The sequence below is a fragment of the Equus przewalskii genome, chromosome 10 (assembly GCF_037783145.1).
Source record: "Equus przewalskii isolate Varuska chromosome 10, EquPr2, whole genome shotgun sequence".
NCBI classification, from domain to species: Eukaryota; Metazoa; Chordata; class Mammalia; order Perissodactyla; family Equidae; genus Equus; species Equus przewalskii.
The window spans coordinates 35,715,760-35,738,244 of NC_091840.1; the positions used below are offsets into that span (position 1 = coordinate 35,715,760).

A 22,485-nucleotide genomic window follows, 5' to 3' on the forward strand; every position below is an offset into this window, starting at 1 on the left:
TTTTTCAAAAAATATACCCATATTTTAATCATCGTTACAGTCCAACCTGGGGAGCCTGAGGAACAGAGGCCCAAGGCCTTAAGGGCTGAGATCAGAGGTCAGGTGTCCAGAAGTGAGCTATCACTGGAGGAAGCCAGCCATCAGGCAGGTGAGTGTGAGGGCCAGCAGGGTTGTCAAGGGCAAGGGCAGCAGCTGTCCAGGGGCCTGGGACTTGAACACCGGGCGCTGCCCCAGGTCCTGCAGGGGCCTGACGTTTTCCGTCATACTCAGTTTCTGCTCATTGTCGTAGTACAGCTTCTGGGAGAATGCAAGGATCTGTGGAAGGGACAGGGCTCAGCAGGGAGGTGGGGAGCAGGTGGAGCTGCACTTCCTGCTGTGTGACCCCAGGCCAGTCACCTTGTCTCTCTGAGCCCTCATTAGTGAAGAGGCTCAGAATCCCTACCTCTCAGGTTTTTCTGCAGACAAAAAGAGTAAGGGATGTAAAGTGCTTGGCATTGGTGGGGGCTCGGTTCCCATTAGCCTTCCCTAGTCGAGTGGACTCACAGCTCACAGGTCTGAGGGCCTATGATTCCTGCCACCATCACTAGTACAAGAGAACAGTGGCTCTCAAACTCGAGTGTGTGTTAGCATGGCCTTGTGGGCTTTTGGATCCCAGATTGCTGGGCCCCACCCCTAGAGTTTCTGATTCAGTAGGACTAGGGTGAGGCCCAAGAATTAGAATATCTAGGAAGTTCCCAGATGTGTTGATGCCACTGGTCCAGGGACCACACTTTAAAAGTCACTGTTATGGAACGGAAGCTCCACAAAAGCAGCGATTTGGGCCCTTTGGCTCACTGCTGTATCCCCAGAGCCTAGTGTATTATAGGGACTCGAGTACCACTTGCTGAATGAATGAACTGTTTTCCTACTGTGGCTACACTGACCTCTCTCAGCTGCTCCTAGCCAGTGCCAGGTCCTCCCTTGTGCTAGTGCCTCTCCCCAGGACCCTGGCTCCCTGCCCTCAGCTGACTGACACCCACATACTTTTCAGGGTGCAGCCTGGAAGCGTTTTCTGACCACCCCTGCCACGGCCTCCCCTCCAGCCCTCAAACCAGGGATCGGACAGCCAGGACATTTCTAGTCTGTCTCTCCCAGGGAGTGTCTGTGGATTCAACCAATGGCCCTCAGCTCCCTGGGGTGCCTCATCCCCACCCCAGCCCAGGAGACCTCCAGGGGAGCCCAGAGGGACAGTTTCTGAGGAGCCGGGCATGGGAGGCTGCACCCTCGGCCGAGCCCTGGATACCTGGTCCTCATGAAGCTGAATGGGCTCCTTGAACACGGTCCAGACGACCTTCTCCTGGCAGCCTGGCGTGGTGAGGGAGCCCAGGTAGCGGAAGTAGTGCCTCAGTTTCTCTTCCTGGGGGAGCAGGTCCCACAGGCTGATGCTCTCTTTCATCGTGGTTCTCATTTCTTAGGGGGACAGCGGATACTGTCAGTTGAGGGGTGGGGAAGAGGGGCACCTCCAAGGCTCTGATACCTGCCTCACGCACCTCACTCTCAGAGCCCGGGCCACCCCACTCGCTTCCATTCTCGGAGGAAATCTCCTGCCTCCTTTCATCCCTGCAGCCTCCCCTTCCTGGTCAGCCTGACTCACCGGGTTTGGGGATCTCAGACAGCACCTCCACCAGGGGCTGGAAGCCATCATTCTTGGATCCAGCCTGGAATGGGAGGGAAGGGGGCTTGAGAGGGGCTTCTATGGAGCCAGTGGTGACCACCAGTTCATTCTCCTGGTCTGGGGTGGGGGAGGGCAGGTAGCTTCCGGGATTTAGGCCCTAGAGGCTCTAGGCTTCCCACTCGGGGGAGAAACAAGTGATTGAGAAACAGGAGAAATCGGGGCCTCCCCAGCTCCCTCCTGCCTTGCTGGAGCCCCAGGTCTCTGGATGCTAAGAAGCAGCCCCTCAGACCCTGGTTCCCTGGGACCTGGGGGGAGTGGGGGTCCTACCTGCACCATGAAGGCCAGCACTGCAATCTCATCTGGGTCCTCGGCCTTTGTCTTGATCCTCGATGTCCCATTCTGTTTCTGATGTACTACGTGCATCTGGTGGGGGGTGAGAGGGATGGAGAGAAGACTGTGAGGGGGCTGGACTGCCCCTCTTGCCCAAGGAAGTTATGCCCAGAACCCGGCCAAGGCACCAACCTGGGAAGAGGCCCCTCACCTCCATGGCAAAGCGATGCCTATCGAAGGTGTGCTCTGAGCCTCTATCCATCTTGTTGGACCAATGCAGGTGCAGCTGCTGGGCCCGGTACTGGGCGTTCAGTCCTCCTCCAGAAATTATGGGCTTGTCCTCCAGCCACACTACCACTGGAGGGCACAGGAGGGAGCAGAGTCCTCTCAACCACCTCCCCTAGCCTCTGCCGGACCCCTCATCCCAGCTCTACCCAGGCAGGACCTTCTCTCCTACCTCCCACCCTTCAAAGGCTACAGTCCTGGGCCTGAAGGGACGGGATAGGGTGGGAGAGCCCCAGGCTTTTCCCTGGTCCCCTCACTGGCCTCCCTGCCTGCCTCTCCCTCTGCACACCCTCCACTTCCCCAAACATGCAACTCAGCCCCAGTCCCTCCCCTGCTTCAACCCACTCTGTGGCGCCCTGGCATCCTTAGGGGAATGTCCAAACTCCTTGGCCCTGGGTGACCTGCCCCTGGGCCCAGCTCGGCTGACCCTGGGCTGGCTCTGGCCCCTCTGGGCTTTACTGTCTGTCCTCCATCCACACGGAGCCATGCACATTTCCCTGAAAACCCAAACTATTTCACTGTTTCACGCCTCCATGCCTTTGCGCATATTGTTCCTTCTTCTTAGAACGTTCCCCCACCCCCAGACTGATCTGATGAAAGTATTGCAAACACTGCTAGAGTGTTCCTTCCTTCCTGAAGCCCCTTCCTGGTCCGCGCCCGCGCCACGCCGCCTGGTCCCCTCCTGCACTGCGGGCTTTTTAGCCTCTACTCAGCAAAGGTGGACCCGGGCCCGGTGCACCCTCCCAGTCCTTGGGGATCTCAGGCATCCCAGGACTGGGTGCCCCTTCCTCCCCAGGTCCTCCATCCACCTGCTGAGACCCACCTGAGTGCCCATTGTTTTCAACATCCCACTGTTGCTTCTGGTCATAGCCGGAGAAGGAGAAGGGTCCCAGGTCTAGGTTCACCTCGGCCTTGGTGGTGTCGATGTTGATGGGGGACTGGCGGTCCTTCTGGCAGTCGTCACCCCACAGGCTTGGCCCTGAGCAGGGAGAGGGAGCGAGCTGAGGCCGAGGCCACTGGCACCGGGCTGTGGCCACCTCTGCCGCACTGAACTCAGGCCCCAGCACCCAGCTCACGTGCGGCAAGGTCTCAGGCTAGCTGGCGGGCTGTGTTGAGGGAGGCTCTGCCCAGAGCTCTGCCCTCATCTTCCCTGGGCCCTCCTCCTCAGATACACTCACACACACACACTGCAAAGCCAGCAGAGCTGGCCGCGGTGTGGGCCAGGGTGAAAAGAGGGTGGCCCCTTGGTGGCTATGGGCTCAGGGGTAGGGGCGACCTCATGGTGCTGGGCTGTGGAAGAGAAGTGCGGTGACAAGCTGCTTCCTGAGGGCAAAGGAGGTGAGTGAGAGCGCCTGGAAGCCTCGGAGGGAAGTCCCCTGGAAGAGCTGCTTATAGAAGGACGCTAAGCATTATCTGAGGGCTGGGAGGCAGGGCAGAAAGCCCCGGAGGAACCTGGTCCCCACACCCTCATGACTCCAACACCCCATTGGGCGGGGCTCGGGAGTGGGGCAACACTATCTGGTCACCAAACCTAGCCGAGGCAGGAAGAAAGCAAACTGCAGGGAAACTGGTCAGCATTTGAATCAAAAGTGCAAAGGGCGACCTCCCAGGTCCACCTGCAGGGGAGTCCCTAGGCCAGAACCGACTCTCCATACTGTTGTGAGAAAGAGCAGTGTATCCCGTCCTTTGATGCTGCTGCTGATTTATTTCACAGAGGACTTCCCTCTCAGTGACATGACAGGAGGTGCCAGGGAAGATGCAGGTCACTAGTCACTCTACGGTCCTTGTCCCGATCACCAGGAGTGTGTGCATGCATGCGCGTGTATGTGTTAGGAGCTGATATCTGACTGGGGGGCCACCGTCACCCCTCATTCTTCCCATCCTCCCTGGGTCTCCATTTTGACCTGGACTGCCCCCACCACGCAGAAAGGTCTGTCCCAGGGCTGGCTGTGCTTACCCTGGCAGGTGTGGTTGGAGGCCTCAGCTTGAATCTCGTAGCACCAATGTGACTCTGGAGCAGACAAAGGAGGGATGTGAAGCTTGTGCATATGTGTGTCAGGGTATCTATGCACACCTGCAACTCCCAGTGCATGTGAACCACGTGCACACAAGCAACTTTGCATGTGCGTGTATGTGGGTCACAGTGGGTCAGAGCCGGGGACTATCCCTGGAGTTGGAGCCCCACCTTGGGATGGGATAGAACGTTCCTGGGGTCTGGGACAGGGGGTCCAGGGGAAGAGACTTAAGAAGAAAATGTAGGGATGGGAGAAGGAGGTGGTCAAAGCAGCCAGGCCCGGGGTGTCCCTGACCCATGGCTGATCAACTGGTCATCTTACCTGAGTCACTGTTCCTCAGTCAGGGCCAGGCAAAAAAGATCAGCCCTTGAGGGGGCCCCTCTGGGACCCTCAGCTCTACCCCAGGGCCTAGCCTGGACACTCCCCATCCATTGCTCATCAGACGCCCCGCTTCATCCCCTCTCCCGAACCTGGAAGGGAGGCTCTGGTGACAAGAGGAGGAAGATTAGGGCCTGGCCTCCCTTCCTGGGACAATAGAGACAGGTTCAGCCTGGCTGCTTTCCCAGAGTTGATCTGGGATGATGGAGATAAGGCTAGCCCCTCCCCGGATCACACCCTCTGTGCTATTAAGGCCCATTCTTGGCTACAGCTCACAGCCCCGCAGGGAGGAAGGCAGCCAGGCTTCTCCCCGTGTCCTACCACCTCACAGCTCTGGTGTTGGAGGCCACACAGATCGGGTTCTAGTCCTGGCTCTGCCTCAGGGCAGCAGAACCGGTGTCTCTGAGAAAAGGCTGGACCACAAACATACTGCACTAATGCAGGGTGCTAACAATAGGGGACACTATGCAGGGGCAGAGGGGCACACGAGAGCCCTGGGCTTGCTGCTCAATTTTTCTGTAAACCTAAAACCGTTCTAAAATTAAATTCTATCGATGAAAAAAAAGGCTGTGCCAGCAGGATGGACGAAGCATGTGATCCAGAGCTGGAATTCTAGCTGGGCCACCATGGTGGACTCAGGGTCAAGTTACTTAATCGCTCTGAGCCTCGGTTTTATCATCTGTAAAATGTAATACCATCCAGCTCATTGGGCTGTGGGAAGTTTACACGAGAGATGGGAGAGAGCGTTCCAGGCAGCTTGGAATTCAGTGAAGTCCCTGACTGATGAGTCTTTCCCTTCCCCTGCCTCCCCGCTCTGGCCTCATGTCATTGTGCAGTTGGCCAAGACCAAGGAGGGGCTGAGAGGAGAGAAATGGGGTGAGTTGGAAAGGATTCCGGGATGAGGAAATTCCTAAGAAAAGCACAGCTTCCTGCTCAGCCTGTGAGGGCTCTATGCACATCCGGCCCCCCCCCCCACTCCTCCTCTAGGGTCCCTGGAATAGAACAGGGTGGGGAGAGAGCTTTGAGAGGGCCAGGTTCTCGGTAGGGGAAAGAAGGAGGGGTTCTAGGCCAGGAGGAAATCAGCCACTCTCTCAGTCTGGCTCCTCAGAACCACCCTGGGTTTCCGAGGTTCCCAGCTCTAGATCCAGTGCTTTGCCTATGCTTCTGGCACAGCCTCTTCACAGATGGACAGCTCTTCAGGGATGGACAGCCCTGCAGCATCTTCCCCATGACAGGCCATCCCCTGCCCTGGACATCCTCTGCTGTCCCCGGAGGTTGCTGCCTCTGAGGACCCTCGTGTGGGGCAACTCTGGCAAGGGGCAGGGGCCACTCCCCATCCAGGCCCCTCTCTGCAGGTGGGCAGAGTTCTGAAGCTGGAGCCCTTTCACCTGGCTGCCAGTCCTGGCTCTGCCTCTTGCATAATCTCTACAGGAGAATTCATAAAATTTCCTGAGCCCTACATTCTTCCTCAGGCAGAAAGAAGAGCCTCTGAACTCCCAGGGCCAGTTCCCGAGGAGAGGAGATAACGGATGAGAGGTCATTTGCAACAAGGTGGTAAAAGGCTCCTTGTTGTAATCTTGCCGTGTCTTCACCTCTCAGTTGTCCTGAAGCAAAAGTGGCCCCCTTGGTTGAACTGACCCCTTCTCTGGACTGGAGGCCCTGGGGGGGTCACATTCCAGGGGAAGCCTTGTTTAAGCCAGAGTCCTCCGGAGCCAGCTCTGAAGGACGCCAGCCAGCTCTGAAGGGTGGAACCCCTTCTCAGCCTCCCAGGGGCCCATCTGGTCTAGGCTGAGCTTGCCTCAGGAATTTGTTTTCTCCTGCCTCGGGCTACTGCTCCTGGGTTTGCAATGGTGACCTCTAATCCACTGTCTTAATCACAGAGACTTTTGACCTGCTTAGCTGAACACTCTTGTAACTACCACATTCAGGAGGCAAAAGCCAGGGAAACATAATGTTGATGAGGCCAAGGTCAGGGGTTATGTCTCTGTCAGAGGGCTGAGGGTAGTGTGCCAGCTTTCAGGCAGGAGGTGGCAGGATCACAAACCAGCTCAGGTTCGAGAGGGCTGCTCTGGCACTGTCTCAGGCCACCACTAAGAGGACCTGGGAGGAGAGGGGCCACCCATAGGTCTTGGCTCTGAGCTGTGGGTTCCACCTACTCCCCCGGCCCTGATCAGAGACGTAGTGAGAGACCTAACAACCACTGCCAGTCACCCAGCCACTGTCCCCTACCCCTGGCTTACCCACCACCCCACCCCCTTCTTTAGAGATGACTGAAGAAGCTCTCTCTGATGAACCTTGCTCACCCTACACTCCCACTCCGAGAGGAGGGAGGAATCCTGAAAACCAGCTTAGCAAAACCCAACTATGTCCTGGGCAAAGTCTCAGCAATTCCTGGCCAGGCGTTTGGGACTCTGGAGGGGCCTAATATCCTCTCCCAACTGCTCCCTCCCTGGCAGCAGATGCCCTGGGGACTTTGATGTGCACGCAGCCTGGTCGCTCTCCAGCCTCAGGTTGCCTAGGGGATGCAATGGGTGGAGGAAGGCAGTTAGTTCCCACATCAGCTCCCTGTCAGCAGCAAGCCTCAACGCCTCAGGGGAACACAGCTTGTGTGAGAGGGGGCGACTGAGAGACTTCCAGCCAGCTGGCCCCAGGCCAGTGGTAGAGCCGTCATAGCCATCCCAAATGGAGTGCCTGCCATGTGCTACATGGTCCCCACACCAAGCACTTACACCCACTATCTTGGAATCCTTAAAGCAATACCTGAAGTCAGAAGTACTATGCCTGTTTTGTAAGTGAGAAAACTGAAGTTACGTGACTTCCCCAAGGCCACACAGCTACAAAGCAACTGAATTAACTGCAAAGCATTCCTCGTTCTACTAAGCACAGTGGCTTAAGTAGGTTTCAAATGTCCAGCCCTGCAAATAAAATTTTTCACATCCTGCCTTTTCTCTTTCCTCCCTTCCTAGGAAAGGGCCTGGGAGTTGCTGCCAGATGCCCCTTGTCCCCCGCAGCAATGAGCACACACTCTGGCCTCCTCTGCTGCTGAGGGCACCCATACCCCTCATTCCACAGCTCCAAGGGACGAGCATCATCTAACTTTGGCAAAGAGCTTTGGCCCGGTGGACCCCAAGGACCATCCGAGGGGTCGCTGAGCTGGGGACTGGCAGATAGGGGCTTCCTGCGAAGGAGATGGTCACCTGTAGTGTCGCAGAGAAGGTGCCTCCGGATCCCTGTGCCCAGCCTCTGGAAGCGCCTTCAGCTCCTTATCAAATATTAACACGCCTCCCTGCCACTTCCTACCTAAGCGAATAATTAAGAGCTCGCCACACCATTAACCTTTAAACGAAAAATCTGGCCGGAAAGACCGGCTTGGCCGGGACCTCGGGGCTTCGGGTGCCCCCCGCCAGGCTCCCACTACAGCCCTGGGGGCTGGAGCGGGGAAAAGGGCTGGCGGCCTCCGGGGACAAGGAAGCCAGGGTGGGAAGCCGGGATGCCAGAGCCCCACCATACCCAATTTGTGCCTTTGGTCTAGGCCGGGAGCAGCCGCCCAGCATTGAGCCCCAGCGGGATGGACAGCGACCACGCACAGACTGAGGAGGACCAGACACGGTGTAAAACTCCAGAAACGGCGAAAAACGGACGCGTGCGTCGTGGCAGATCAGAGAAGCATCCTTATCACTGACTTGCACAATCACCTCGCCAACGGCTGCGGGACGACGAGTGCACACACTCTCCCCACACCTGCACGTGTGCACACAAGCTGCGCACGCCCGGTCCGCCCGCACCCTAGCTGCTGCGGGCGCACACGCAACCCGCGGACGAACGCGCAGCCGGTGCGCACCGGCCGCCCGCGGGTGCAGCCGCGGCGGGGGTCGCAGAGCGGTCCACCTGAGGGGCATCAGGGTCCAAGCCCCGGCGTTCACCTGCGCTGGCCAGAGGCCGGGCGGTGGTGAGAACCAGGAGCGCAAGCAGCAGCCACATTCTGCGCAGCAGCAAAGACGTCGCCAAGCCAGGGGTCGCGCACGGAGGAGGCCGCCGAGGATGCCACGATCATGCCGGCCGGGATTTTATAGCGGAGCCGGGACGGGAGGGAGCCCCGACAGCGGTACGCGAGTAGCGGCTCCTCCCCCTGGCGGAGCCTCCCCTCCTCTCGTCCTGTCCCTGATCTGAAATCCTCCGCTCCCCACCTTGCCCTCCCCCCTGCTCCGCTGCTTACCCGGCCACCTTTTGCTTAATTAAGCGCGAGGCCCCCTCACCGGCTCCGCGTCCCTTTCGTTCAGAGGCTTTGCCCTCCCCTCTCTCTCCTCCCCCATCTCACACCAGGTCTGCGGTTTGGGAACTGGGTAGCGACATTGCAAGGTCCTTGATCTACACAAGGGTGGGTGCCCCAGAGTCCTGATTTCTATCGTTTTGGCGCGGACCACTGCGCAGCCCTCTGGCCTCCGGAGCAGCCTGCGGATGCCTTGGACGGGCTTGGGTTGGGGGCTAGGCGGGCGGAGATAGCCTCAGAGGGATGATAGTGTTGAGGGATGCGCGATGGTATTTGTTGAGTCGGGTGTCCCCAGAAGGAGGGCTTGCTTCTCTTTCTCAGGCAAAGGTCGCTGATTCTCTGGTTCTCATTTCTTTTTCTGCTTCCTCCCAGACTGCTCCAAACTTAATTTCTAGGCAGATCAAAGACCCTTCTTCCAACACAGAGAGAAGACGCCCCTAAATTGTTGTGTGAGTGTTTACCTGATGGCCAGAGCAAGGGGGCCTGAGGGGGCAGAATTGAGACATGGATTGCAACGCCGCTCAGTGAGAGAGAAACTTATGGGGTCAGAGAGGTGGGGCCGGGTCTTGTTGAGCATCCCCAGACCCCTGAGATGAGATGGGAAGAGAGGAGACTCCGGTCTGAATGGACTCCTAGTTTTCTCATCTGCCAGGATCTTCGGAGGAGTCCAGGGGAAGGAAGTTTTCCTTGAAGGACGCCCTAGCATTTGGGGAAAAGGGGCTGGGGGTCCCCGAGAGCAGAGGCTGCCTCTCAGGAGGGGAGCCCTTCTCCTGACTGAGGGCCCCCTGTTGCAGCGCCTCTAGGCTCCTTCACGGCTCTAGGTATTGGGCCTCCTACATGCATTGGGGGCTTCCTGGGGAGTTGGGGAAGCTCAGACTTCGGTGGGGAAGAGGGGCAGGGAACTCGGCAGCAGTTCTGAGCCCCCTCCATCAACAGGAAGCCCCGGTTTTCTGGCCTAGTCGCTTCCCCATCCGCTGCCAACCTCTCAGTCCGCACCAGCCTTTGAACTGAGGCTGGGGACCTCTGATGCGGGCTTGCCTCCCCCAGAACTTTCCAGGCAAAGGGGCTTCCTCCTTGGTTAGAGTCCTGGCTGACTCCTCCCCTCACCCCACCTCCTGGCCCAGGATCACACAGCCTCAAGGAGCAGCTTTGATCCTACAGAGAGGTGGGAGGGGAGGGGGCTTCCACATCAGGCTTAGGACCCTATTGTCTACCTGCTTTAGAATTTAATCACCAGCCTGCGACTATGACAGGGCAGGAATGCCACACCCTGGGGCCTTTTCGGGGGGGGGGGGGGTGGATTAGTGTTCACAGGGCTGTAAAAATATATCTTTCAGGACTGAATAATGGGGCTGGGAGGAAGCATCTTCCTGGCAATGAAGCTACTTCAGGGCATCCCTGGGACCCCAGGCCAGGTGCCTGACGGGCAGGAGAGTGCCTTGGAATCCTTTGGTGGGGTTAAGGGGCTTTTGATCGTGACCTTTGGACCCTCTTCAAAGTCCATTACATTGGGGCCCCCCAGGGGAGAGGAATGTGGGAAGGGAAGCTGTCCCCTAGGTAATCTGCTCCTCTCCAGTCATTGCCCCCCCCAGTATGTTTTGGGGCCAGCAAGATGGGGGCCTGAGAACCAGGCCCCAGTGGGGTGTCCCCTCTGAGACATGGGGCTGGGGAGGAGGTTAAGGATGGGAACTTCCTTGTGAATGTGTCTTAATCATGGGCACCACAGAGGCTGCACATTTGGGATGTGGGAGGTCAGGGGGTGGCTCCTGCCTTATCCACCATCTCTGACTCCAAGATTATACTTGGTGGCGGGAGGCCCCCCACTCCTGGTCTTAACATTCCCAGCCTTATCTCCTAGCCAGGACCCCTGTCCTGGCCTGCCATAAACTAGTCACCTGTCACTGTCTAGGCCACCCTGGGCCCAGCTTCCTCAGAGGGGTTAAGGCCCTACCTAGTTAAAGTGGGATCATTAGAGCAGGGATGGGCCCGGACATGTCTCCGTGACTCATAGGGCCCATAAAGCTGCCAACCCAGGCCCAGCCGCCTGCTGCGGTCTCCTTCCTCTTACTCTGTATAGAAGCCCCAAGCATCCTGCCTTCAAGTCCCTTCTCTTCCTCTGACTCAGGGCTGACTTTGGGCAGCTTTCCTACTCTTCTCTGATCGCAACATCCTCCTGTGTAAAGTGGAGCTGACAACCCCTGCCCTGCTGCCCTCTACCAATATAGGGTTATTGGGACCCTGCTGTGAGCTGGGCCTGCCCAGCCCAGGCTTTCACAATCAGCCTCACGGTGCCTGGGTGTAGCCACCGGCCCACATTCCAACCCCAACTCTGACCCTCCACTCCCTCAGGCTCAGTGTCCTGATTCAGGAAAACGAGCCTAAAGGCAGCATCTCCCTCACATGAGTATGGTTAGGGTTCAACTAGGTGATGCTGGGGAAAGGGCCTGGTAGAGGTCCACGCACTTAGTAAGTGCTCAGTAAACTTCAGCTGTCATTACCAGCTCTTAAGGGCAACAACGACACATGCCCATGATATTACGGGAACCCAGAGGTGAATCACAGCTCTCATCTTCTGTGGATTTTCACACGAATGGCCTTCGTCTAGAACAGGAGGGAGGCAGTGAGAAAGATAAAGGGCTTTGAGGTCAGACAACCCTAGGGTCCCTTCTGGCTGCACCCACTTGCTCTGTGATGTCAGCCAAGCCTCGCTTTCCCTCATCTGTGAGATGAAAGTCATATCCCTGTGTTCCTCGTAGGTTGCTGTGAGAATTCAGTGGGATAAAGACTGAGGGGAGCTGGCTGGGGCCTGGGCACGTTAGCATGTGTCACCATGACCCTAGGTGGAGGTCCCCTTACCTGGATTAAGCTTGATCCTAGGCAGGTGTGGCTGTGACATTGGCTGGGAGGGGACACTAGGGTAGACCCAGGGAGAGTCCCTGGCCCTTTTGGGCTCTTCCTGGACTCCCAAGGCCCAGGGAGATGTGAGAAAGGCCGCGGGGCAAGGAGGGAAGCCCCAACTGTGTGGACCCAAAAATGTGAGGTTCAGATTCAGCTCCTCCTGGGACTCTGGTTGGCGTGGGGTGGAGGCACGAGGGAGCAAGACGCTGCGCTCCTGGTGTTCACAGGTCAGAGGAAGGCCTGGTACAGACCCCTAAACAGAAAGCTCCTGTGCCTTATGTTCGGGGGTGAGGTGGGCAGACAGATGGTAGGCAGAAGCTGAGCCCAGGCTTTGGGGCAGCACTGCCCTGGGTCCACATTCCAACCCCAACTCTGACCCTCCACTCCCTCAGGCTCAGTGTCCTGATTCAGGAAAACGAGCCTAAAGGCAGCATCTCCCTCACATGAGTATGGTTAGGGTTCAACTAGGTGATGCTGGGGAAAGGGCCTGGTAGAGGTCCACGCACTTAGTAAGTGCTCAGTAAACTTCAGCTGTCATTACCAGCTCTTAAGGGCAACAACGACACATGCCCATGATATTACGGGAACCCAGAGGAGTAGCACCTAACCCAGGCAGTGAGTGGGGAATGGGGGAAGGCTTCCTGGAGGAAATGAGAGCCAAGCTGAATATTAGAGGACAAGTAGATGTTAACCCCAAAAGGGAAGAGAAATCCAGACAAAGGAAGCAGAATGAGAAAAGGCGCAGAGGTGGGGTGGCTAGGAGCACGCAGTGAGAGGTGAGAGTGCTGAGAAATGAGACTAGAGAGGGATCTGGCACCAGGGTGATGGGACTTGTTTGTGGAGATTAGACTGGAGAGGGATTTGTTTGCTGGGATTAGAAGGTTGGACTGATCTTTCCTTTGATCGGGGGTAAATATCAAGATCCTGATTTTATAGGCCAGGACACGTCCTCAGAGAAGGTCACTCAGCCTTAGAAAGGGACAAGGATCCTCAACTACTTCTTTGCGTTACAGAAGAGGAAACCGAGGCTCAGAGAGGGCAATGACTCACCCAAGTTTCCCAGCAAGGAGAGAGCAGAGCCGGGATTTGAACCCTGGTCTCCTGCCCCCATCGTGCTGTTTCATGCCATCTCATCTCCTTCCCAGTGGGACTCTCAGCCTCCATCTCCCCTTGCTTTCTGCACCCCCAGAGTCTCCTCCGATTAGTAGATGATTCAGGGAAATGTCTGCAGGGACGCCAGCTTTTGTGTCCCTGGATGTTGAGATTAAACGCACATGCGGAACAAGGTTTAATCAATAGCCTGGGCTCACCGCTCCCCAGCCTGGATCTCTGTCATACTCTAGCAGAGACAAGAAAACTCCTTTCCTGCCAGCATCTGTGGAAGCTGCAGTCCTCTTCCCCCGTCTTCACGCCTATCCTATTTCTCTGGTCTGTAGAGATAATCCTGGGGGAGCAGGAAGAGGGGAACAGAGAGAGCTGGAGGCTGTCATGGGGTAGGACAGGGGCCTCCTTAGAAGAGGGGGTGGCAGAAAGTTCTGCCCCTGAACATTTTGAAATAATAACAGCAGTAAGGAGCGTAGAATAATCCAGCAATGGAGACGACATATGTTCTGTTCCAGCCCTGCAGAGAGCTCAGGAAAACTTGCCCATGGCTGTCTCCTCCCACCCCAGGCTCACACCAGCAAGAGGCTGGCACAGAGCTTCTTTGGATTTTCCAAGTGTCTGCATTTACGTTCCGGGTTTGTAGTGGAAGGACCTCTCCAGAGGGTGAAGAGAGTAGAACCAGGTAGGGAGAGAAAGAGAAGAGCTACATAGGCAGCCCTGGGGGCAAAGGGAACAGCCCCTCCATTCCTGCTGTGGCAACAGGAAGACAACAGGCTCTTTCAGGGGGGCGTGTGTGGATTTCTTTTTCTCTCATTATCCACATAATATCTACTCATTGTAGAATATTTGGAAAGAAACAGGGGAAAAAGTCACCAATAACCTTATCTCCCAGAAGTAACCATTTTACAATTTGACATATTTTTAAGAAAAACACCTTTTTAAAGAAAATAACTACCCACTCCGCCTTAATCCTTCTGTTTGATTTTTCCATCTTCCCTTTCAATCTTTATTTACATGCAAAAGACTGTTGACAGGGAACTACTTAGTGTCCTACTTTCTAACCTTGACATTTCAATATAAACATGAATCCATGTTACCTCATCGCCTTTGCAACTGTCATTTTCTGATTCCACAGTGTACCCAGGTTGTGTCATCAGCTTACTTGCCATTGTAAATAACACTGTTGGGAACATCTTCCCACTGGAGGGGCAGGGCCACAGGCTGGGGAAGGAAACCAGGGGTCCGAGTTCCTCTCCCCAGCTCCTCATTGAGAAGGACTACCATCGTTCATGACAATAGTTTGGAGGTGGGGTAGGGGTTAAGGCAAAAGATTTGTGAGGGACACCCTCCAAAGGGACCCTGAGAAGCCAGTTGGAGAACTGAGCCTGAGTTCTAACTTTTTGACCTCTGATGTGCCTATAAGGTAGGGAATATGTGTGTTGGGGGTGGGGGATGTTTCTGTGTAGATTTGAAGGTCGAGAGGGTGTGAGAAAAAATGTGCGCCAGTGGGCGCCCCCCCCTCTTCGCCTCCGGCCCCGCAAGTGTGTTTGCTCAACAATGGCGCCCTCTGCTGTCCGTGCTCTTCCAACAGTTCAGGGCTTTTCACAGTTGGGAAGTTTCTCCCCCCGCTATAGATCAGTCTGTCCTTCCCTCTTGTTTCTTTTTCAGTTGTGGGGAGGGCAGCATTTAACGGCAATCAAATAGCATTCAGTGAGTTGAAAAACAACCCTTTAGGTCCACCCCATACTTGATACCCAGAATTTTAGCCCCGTTAAAAAACAAAATTCAACTAAATAAATTTTACAGATCTTATTGGCTTTATTAAACGATTCTTGAATTCTTGAACTGGGCAGCATCCAATCCATCAGATAGAAGGGAGCTCCAAGGAGCTGTCCAAAATTAAAGACTTTTATAGGCAGAAATTATACTGGACAAAACAGCGGATTGGTTATGGCAAGGTCATTTTCCGTTAGGGGATGGCAGGGGTTTATCAGACAGATTACCTAACTAGTGCTGATTAAGCGGCTCCTGATTGGTCTAAGGTTCCATTTATGGGAGAGCCGAAGCTGTAATTAAGTCTCCATTTGGTGATGTGGGGCTTAGCATAAGTGACTCCATTTTGGGCCTGTTTTCTTGTTGTTGTTGTTGTTGTTTGGTGAGGGAGATTGGCCCTGAGCTAACATCTGTTGCCAATCTTCCTCTTTTTTTTTTCTCCCCAAAGCTGCGGTATATAGTTGTATATCCTAGCTGCAAGTCATTCTAGTTCTTCTATGTGGAACACTTGCCACAGCATGGCTTGATGAGCGGTGTGTAGGTCCGTGCCCAGGATCTGGACTGGCGAACCCCGGGCCGCTGAGGCAGAGTGCATGAACTTAACCACTTGGCCGTGGGGCCAGTCCTTGTTTTCTTGTTTTTGACAGCCCCCTTCAGGAGACTTCTCAGACCCTAGTAGCGTGTGCAATCTCATTTAACCTCTGAAATACTCTCTCTTAGATATCAGAAGGGAAACTGAGGCAAGCAATTCAGAATGTGTCAGCAAGTCCCCTAAAGACCCCACTCTAAAGCTTCCTTCAGTGTGGCCCTGGTCCCCCCCTCACCCTGGGGAGGGATGGAAGTGTCAGAGCTGCAGACAGAAGCTGAGATTTAGCAAGGCTGCAGAGATAGCTCACCTCTCACCCTTGATAAGGGCTACGTGTGGGCACAGGTAGTATGGTTAGATCAATCTGTCTTGCCTCCTCCCTTATTTTGGCAATCAAGGACAGTGGGGGGGGGGGCAGTGCCTCTGCCATAGTAAAGGGCCCCAAAGTTAAGCCTGAAGTGTTAGGTTTAGGGAGACCTGTGTGGGAGAGGTAGGGGCAGGGCCAGTTTCGTGGATGTGGGACTTGCCTAGTCACAGAGGGGTGGCACTTGGCTTAATGTTCTCCTGTCACTGTCTTGATCCTCTTAACAATTTTTGAACAAGGGGCTCTGCATTTTCATTTTGTAGCAGATGCTGTGTGTGTGTGTGTGTGTGTGTGTGTGTGTGCTGTGCAGTCTTCTGGTTAGACCTCTTCCCTCCCAGGGTTGGCAGGAAACCCCTGGGCAATGGCATCTTGCAGAATGACCCGTGGACCATCAGCCCCTCGTGGAGCTCTCACCTGGCTCAGGTTCTGCTTTCTCACAGGAAAAGTTAAATGCTCGCTTGCTTGAAACTCTTGCCGCGCTGCAGCCATCCCTGCCCTTGGAGGCCTCTCACGCAGCCTGGCAAAGCTCCAGGTGCAGTCAGTGCCTGGGCCTGTGGAGCACCGCCAGCTCCTTGCAGCGCTGCTTGACAGCCCACTCTGTGTCGCACGGCGTCCAACCTGAGCACTGTGGCCACCTGGGGCAGCTTCTGGGAGCCTTGTCTGGCAGTGCTGGGCACCACAACTGGGTGCTAGTCACAGGCTCGGCTGGCCTGGAATGTCCTGGATAGTACCTGCCAGGTCTGCTCTGCAGACTTCCGCCTCTACTGTCTGGTCTCCCTCCGGGTCTCACACTGTTCCCAGGGGCTGATGATAAGAAGGTGCAGCACGCCGGAGGCAGAGGACCTGGAAGATTGCACAAGGGCACAATGGGAGCCGAGGTGCCACAAAGCTCTCCCAGTGCTTGGTAGAATGCACAGGTGTGGTCATTTGGCTGTTCATTGTGCCTTCCGGGCCCTCTGTTCTGAGCTAGTTTCTGCTCTGAGGGCCTATATCTGGCTTCTTCACACTTCCCATCATCATCACCTTTAAGATCACGCTGAACTCACTGGGCAACTTCTTCACTACTCACCCTCAGGGACAAAAATCTGGACCCGAAGTGGTAGCACTCTACATTGGGAACAGCTGGCACCTTACTCTTTGCCAATACTTTGGGGAGGCATGGGATGGGGACATCCACATGAGCTGGGGGTCACCCAGAATCAAAGGAGGGCATATTCACTGTGTGAAAGGTGCGTGGGAGAAATTCTAGAGATTTTCCTCTCCTGCCTGGCAGGTAGCAGGGTCTCTTCAGCTTGGATGCCCTAAGGAGGTTGAGTCCTTGGAAACTGAGGGAAACCTTCCCAGTCTCCCCACATATTTAATAGGACAGGTCTGGAGTGGGCAGGGACTAGGTCTATAATGTGTGAGTTCTTACCAGAGCCAGGAGAGAGCATGAGATTTGAGTTTTGTCCACCTCTCTCCAGATGCCTGAGTCTGGTCAGGTCATGGACATTCTCTGTGCCTCCTCAAGCAAGCTCAGACATCCTGCCTGCTTCTAGTACAAACTGGTGATGGTCTGAACTGTTGATGCAGATGATGATCTATGTGGGATATTGGACCAGTATGAACACCTTCTGGAGTTCAGATCGGATCCTGAGTGGAGGCTGCAGAAGGCGACGTGGCTCCTAGTAGGGGGTGGAAGTCATGGGAGGGAGCTTCAGCACCATGAGATGGACAGCACCCTTGGGGTGCCGGCAGAAGCACCTCAGAAGGGACAGTGACAGCTCTGCTGCCCCACTGCGAGCTTTACCCTGGGAAGCATGTGGACTGCGGCCGAGCAGGGCCGAGCTCCTGGCCAGGGCCTCAAGCCCCAGAGGCTGCATGGGGCTTGGGGCCTGTGCCTGAGTGGGGACCTGTACCCAAGGAGGGAGGGAGGGAACTGGAGCCGAGCTAACCTGAGGAGGCTAGTGTTCCAGGACCACGGAGCCGGGGGGCTGAATGTAGAGTCCTGGTCATGGCCCTCGAGGCTCCTTCTGGTTCGCTTGGAATTCCAGTATAGACACTGACTCCCGTGTCCTCGGGCACCCATGGGCCCAGGTGTGAAGTCTCCACCTCCCGCCTCAGGTTGAAAAGAAAGAGTAGCGCACCTCTGAGGGGAAATGGAGGTGTGGAAGGGCTGCTTCAGGGGAGGGAGGCAGAGCAGTCCGGCTGCGCTGACCTAGAGACAGTGAGGGTAGTTGTAGACTGTTTCTAGGAACCATGTAAATAGCCTTTTTTAGGGGTCAGATTATGTGTCTCGCAGGACCAGAGCCACCTCACAGCCAGGGCCTTCCAGCAGCCGCACCATCCCCAGCACCTCTGGGGCGCCCCTGTCAGAATGCGACCGGTGCTGAGCAGACAAAGGTGGGCAGGGGGCACTTGAGATGGGCAGCAGTTTATGGCTGTGGGAGGAGAGCGCAAGTGGTGCAGGAAACCTGGACAGGTCCCCACTTTCCGCACCCAGGCCAGGATGAGACCCAGGGCTCCCATTACACTCGATCTCTACACAACACCCCATCTCCTGAGCTCTCATTCAAGGCCCATCACACTCCACCTGTCCAGCTCATCTCTGGCCACCTCCACTCCACAGGGAGTCCCCAGGAGCAGGTCCCAGGGTCCACCTCCTGGCTATTTCAGTCTCCTTGAATTTCTGATTCCATCTACCCAGACCACCCTTCCTGGACAAGTTTGTACATCCCCTCAGGTCTGAAATGTCTCAGTCCCAACCCCTCCAAGCTGGCAGAGTCTCCCTAGCTCCAGGCCCTTGGCCCAGGCTCCCTGCTCTCATGACAGACATTACTCAACAGGTCTCTCATCTCTGCCCTGGTCAGTCTCTCCCAACTCCGAGGTCCTGAGCTCCATCAGGTCAGGAACCAGGTTGGCTCTTCCCCCCTAGAACTACTCAGTAGGAGCTCCACAAACATTTGTCAATGAATGAGCCTTGTCTTGCTTTACTCAGGGTGGGTGGCCTGGACTGAGGAAAGGTGGGTTCCTATGGGCCAGTGGCTCACAATCACCTGGGGAGGGTCTCAGGAAATGACTGTCCCAGGACCCAGCCACTGGCGCCAATTCAGGTTTAACCAGTTGCAGGATGTACTGGCAGTGTTAGGAAAATGACATGGCGGGAGAACCTCAGGATCTCGGGACGTTCGCATTTTATTTTACAGAGAGGGCTACGGTCCCAGAGATGGGGCTGCAATTTGTCCTAAGTCTCATGGTGAGGTAGGGGAGGGCCACGTCAGAGTTTTTCTAAGACGTGAATGGATCGGGGAAAATCACTTTCCATCCTCAGAAAACTCAATATCCTAGCGACCCAGGAGACAGCCAGAAAACACAGCCACCAAACTTAGCCCTAGTTGCCCAGTCTTGGGCCGGATGCTGGTCGAGTGCAACCAGGCTCTGCTTCCGAGGTCTTGAGGAACAGCAGGATCAATCTATTGGTTATGCCTGCCAGAACTGCTGAGAGCCGGATGGGTCCCCGCTGGTGCTGGGGCCCGGTGGCAGTGGCCGGGGAGGGTCACACCTGCAGAACTGGCACCTGAGAGGATTGGTGTGGGTAGCACACTGCCAGTGTGATCTGGGGGAAGCACAAATACCGCTGGCATTTCCTCACAAGGTTAATCACCGAGTTACCGTGTGACTCAGCAATTCCACTCCTAGGTATATACCCAAGAGAAATAAAAACATGTTCGGGGGAAAACTTGTACATGAATGTTCATAGCAGAATTATTCATAATAGCTACAAAGTGGAAATAATCCAAATGTCCATCAACTGAAGAATGGATAAGTATAATGTGATATGTCCACATAATGAAATATTATTCAGTAATAAAGCGGAAATTCTGATACATGCAACGACATGGATGAAACTTGAAAACGTTTAGCTAGGAAGCAGTCACAGAAGACCACATATTGTATAATTCCATTTATATGAAAAGTCCAGAATTGGCAAATCTGTAGAGACAGAAAGTAGATTAGTGATGGCCTAGGGCTGGCAGTGTTGGGGGGAAATGGAAGTGACTGCTAATGGGTACGGGCTTTTTTTTTTGGTGTGGTCTGTGGAGGAAGGCTCATACCCCACCCCCACCCCAGTCAGACACAGAGCCTGTGAATGGTTTGATAAGAGAAGGGGCCTTTCTGCTGCTTGGAAAAGATGCCTCCTGCCTAGGGGACATTGGGTTGAAGCCCACATCACTTCATTGCCTAGGCTCTTGTGCAGTACATAGCCTGCACCACATACCTGGCATCCCTCCCAGCAGGGGAGAACAGACATCTGCAGTACCAGACCTAGCTTGAGAGCCCACCCCTGGCCACCCCCTTCAGAGCTAATGGTCCTGCTCCTCGTTAGGCCAGGGCCATGGCCAGGCTAGTCTCTGTGCAAAGGGGCCGGGTCCAATGTTAATTACCTCCTCCCGGTGCATGGTCTGTGCCTGTCCTGGCGTTGAACTTGACGCACAGGATAGAGTGGGGTGTGGTGCTGTGCAGGACCTGCAGGCATGGTCCAGGGAAGACTGCAGAGAGACCGCAGCTCTGGAAGGGATGGGGACCGACCAGGGGCTTGTTGGCTGGATCAGACAACTACAGGCACCCTTCTAGCCCTGAGATTGGGGTCCCCAGGCCAGGATCCTCATGTGCCCTTGGGATTCTCCACTCGATGACCGCAGGGGGCTTTCAGTGAGAGGGCCCTAGGCACACTCCTCTCAACCTCCCAACCCTCCCCAGCTGCCCCTCCACCTGGCCCTCTGCACCTGTGGGCCCTCCACCTGACTCATCCCCCTGTCTCTGGTCTTCTGTCCTTTCTCATCCATGCTCCATGACAGAGCAATCTTTCTAGGAAAGGACAGTGTCCAGATGCCCTTGTTATTGCTTCAGGCACAAGTTATTACTATTAAACCCCTCCCGTGTGCCAGAAGCTGAGGGGGCGGGAGAGGCCACGAAGTGGGCATCTTCTCAGGGGCTGGAGCCTAGCCCAGGAAGGACCTCTCTTCTGCTGACTACAATCACAACAGAATAATAGCAGCTCCCAATACTGCCCACTTACTTCATGACTCTGCCAGGCACAATGCAAGCAAGTTATATGCATCGTTTAATTTCATCCTTTCAACAATCTATGAGGTATGTGCTGTGACAATGCCCAGTACACCGATGGGGCTAGTGGAAGTTTAATCATGAGCCCAGATCACACAGTCACAGAGGGAAAAGCCAGGGTCTGAGCCTAGACAGTCTGACTTCAGATGCCTCGCAGATACTCTCCTGGACTTACAGATGTTTTTCTTGGTGGGGCTTTGATGCTCAATGGAGCATGACCTATCTGGGAAGACAAACCTCTGCAAAAGAATGCCAGCAGGTGGCAGGCCTGGGGAGGCAGGTCAGGTGCAGAGGGTGGTCAGGTACATTCCTGCTGACTCTGAGTGCTGAGAGGGGCTCCCCAAACTTCAAATGTCCTCTCAGTGTTGGGCAGGAGAAGGCCACTTCCTTGGGGAGGTGCCACTGGAGCCTCTGGTCTGCACTGGTTCCTCTGTAGATCTGTGGGTGGGAGAGAGCCAATGGCTCAGCTGGGAGTCCACAGGGAGCCCAGGCCCATGCAGTCCTGGGGTTGGGTGAGTGAGGTGTGGGAAAAGGCCTGGGAGTCTCTGTGGAGCAACCAGGTGGACACTGCAGAGGAAAGAGCAGAGCTCTGGGGTCTCCGACCTCCTTCCTGATGAGGGCAGCCTGATGAGAGTAGAGCCCCCACCCTGGGGAGCTCAGAGTCTGATGAGGGAGGCACAGCCCTTAACTGGGGGAGCAGGGTCATGCCTGTTTCTCCCTGAGCACCCAGTGCCAACCCAGTGCCAGACACACAAGAGGAGCACAATATTTACCGATGAACAAGTCCCATTTTTCTTTTTCCTGTGCATCAGTTCCCCCAGATGATTGTGGCCTGGCTGCTGTGCATGTTATTGCTTGAAAAGCTTCACACGGCCCTAGCCAGGGTAAGAGCACTGACATCACTCCAAGCGACACTGACGCTGATCCTGGGTTTGCAGGGCCAGGATAAACGAGGGACTGTAGAGACCCTTTTATCTCACTCATTCATTTTATAGGTGGAGCAACAGACCTAGAGAGAATAGCTCATTTATCCTAAGCCACACAGCGAGGTAGGCGGAGGGCCAGGGATAGTGTTCTTTTAGGACCTGAACTGTTCGAGGACAACTTCCTTTCCCGCCAAGGAAACTCGGTCGCCCAGAGGCAGCCACGGAGCAAGGTCCTCCAACTTAGCACGGATCCCTCCATCGGGCCCAGGACCTTCCACAGATCGAGTGCACGATGCTCTGCTTCTGGAGCTTGAGCACAAAGCAGGACCAGAGGATTGCCTGTGATTGGTGTTCCCTGCCCGGTGTTGCTGAGTGCTGACCGGTTCTGGGTGGGAACTGGGAGAGAAGACGGGGGCTCGGGAGAGCGAAGGAGCCGGGGAGCCCCGTCATCTGCACGAGGTTCTGGAAGCCCAAATGCGCTGTCCGGCCGCCGGGTGCCCGGTCCCCTCACTCCTCACTGCCATCGGGTCTAGGACTTGTCGAGGCCGCCTTTGAACTCGCCCTCTCATCTGGCGCCCCCTCGCGGTGCCCGGTGTTGGCTCTGTCGCTAAAACTCCTCGTTCGTCTTCTCGCCGCTCCTTCAGTCTCCGTTCGGAAGCGGTGGTTTTCAAAAGAAATCCTTTGTAAGCGGCCCAGCCGTGCTGAAAGCGACATTGGGGGGTGGGGACTATTTCTCCACACCCCTGAACTCTGGGGTTCTCCCTCCAAACACACTCCTCTTCTTTCTTGCTTGTCC

General features: G+C 55.5%; 1 protein-coding gene and 2 long non-coding RNA genes across 3 annotated transcripts in view; 1 reads left to right on the top strand and 2 right to left on the bottom strand.

Moving 5' to 3' along the window:
* CA4 (carbonic anhydrase 4) lies at nucleotides 1-8,847 on the bottom strand. The gene is made up of 8 exons (XM_008525525.2): nucleotides 8,586-8,847; nucleotides 4,227-4,280; nucleotides 3,093-3,248; nucleotides 2,196-2,341; nucleotides 1,982-2,077; nucleotides 1,634-1,697; nucleotides 1,283-1,449; nucleotides 1-315 (listed from the first exon to the last, which is right to left on the bottom strand). The coding sequence occupies exons 1-8, from the start codon at nucleotides 8,641-8,643 to the stop codon at nucleotides 121-123; spliced, it is 936 nt and encodes a 311-aa protein (XP_008523747.1). The 5' UTR covers nucleotides 8,644-8,847; the 3' UTR covers nucleotides 1-120.
* Nucleotides 7,990-22,485, top strand: part of LOC103554462 (uncharacterized) — a 21,742-nt gene continuing 7,246 nt past the window's right edge. Inside the window, exon 1 of the long non-coding RNA XR_011523460.1 lies at nucleotides 7,990-8,767. This is a non-coding gene — a long non-coding RNA (uncharacterized lncRNA). The remainder of the gene's footprint in view (nucleotides 8,768-22,485) is intronic.
* Nucleotides 20,745-22,485, bottom strand: part of LOC139074084 (uncharacterized) — an 18,030-nt gene continuing 16,289 nt past the window's right edge. The window contains exon 9 of the long non-coding RNA XR_011523459.1: nucleotides 20,745-22,390. This is a non-coding gene — a long non-coding RNA (uncharacterized lncRNA). The remainder of the gene's footprint in view (nucleotides 22,391-22,485) is intronic.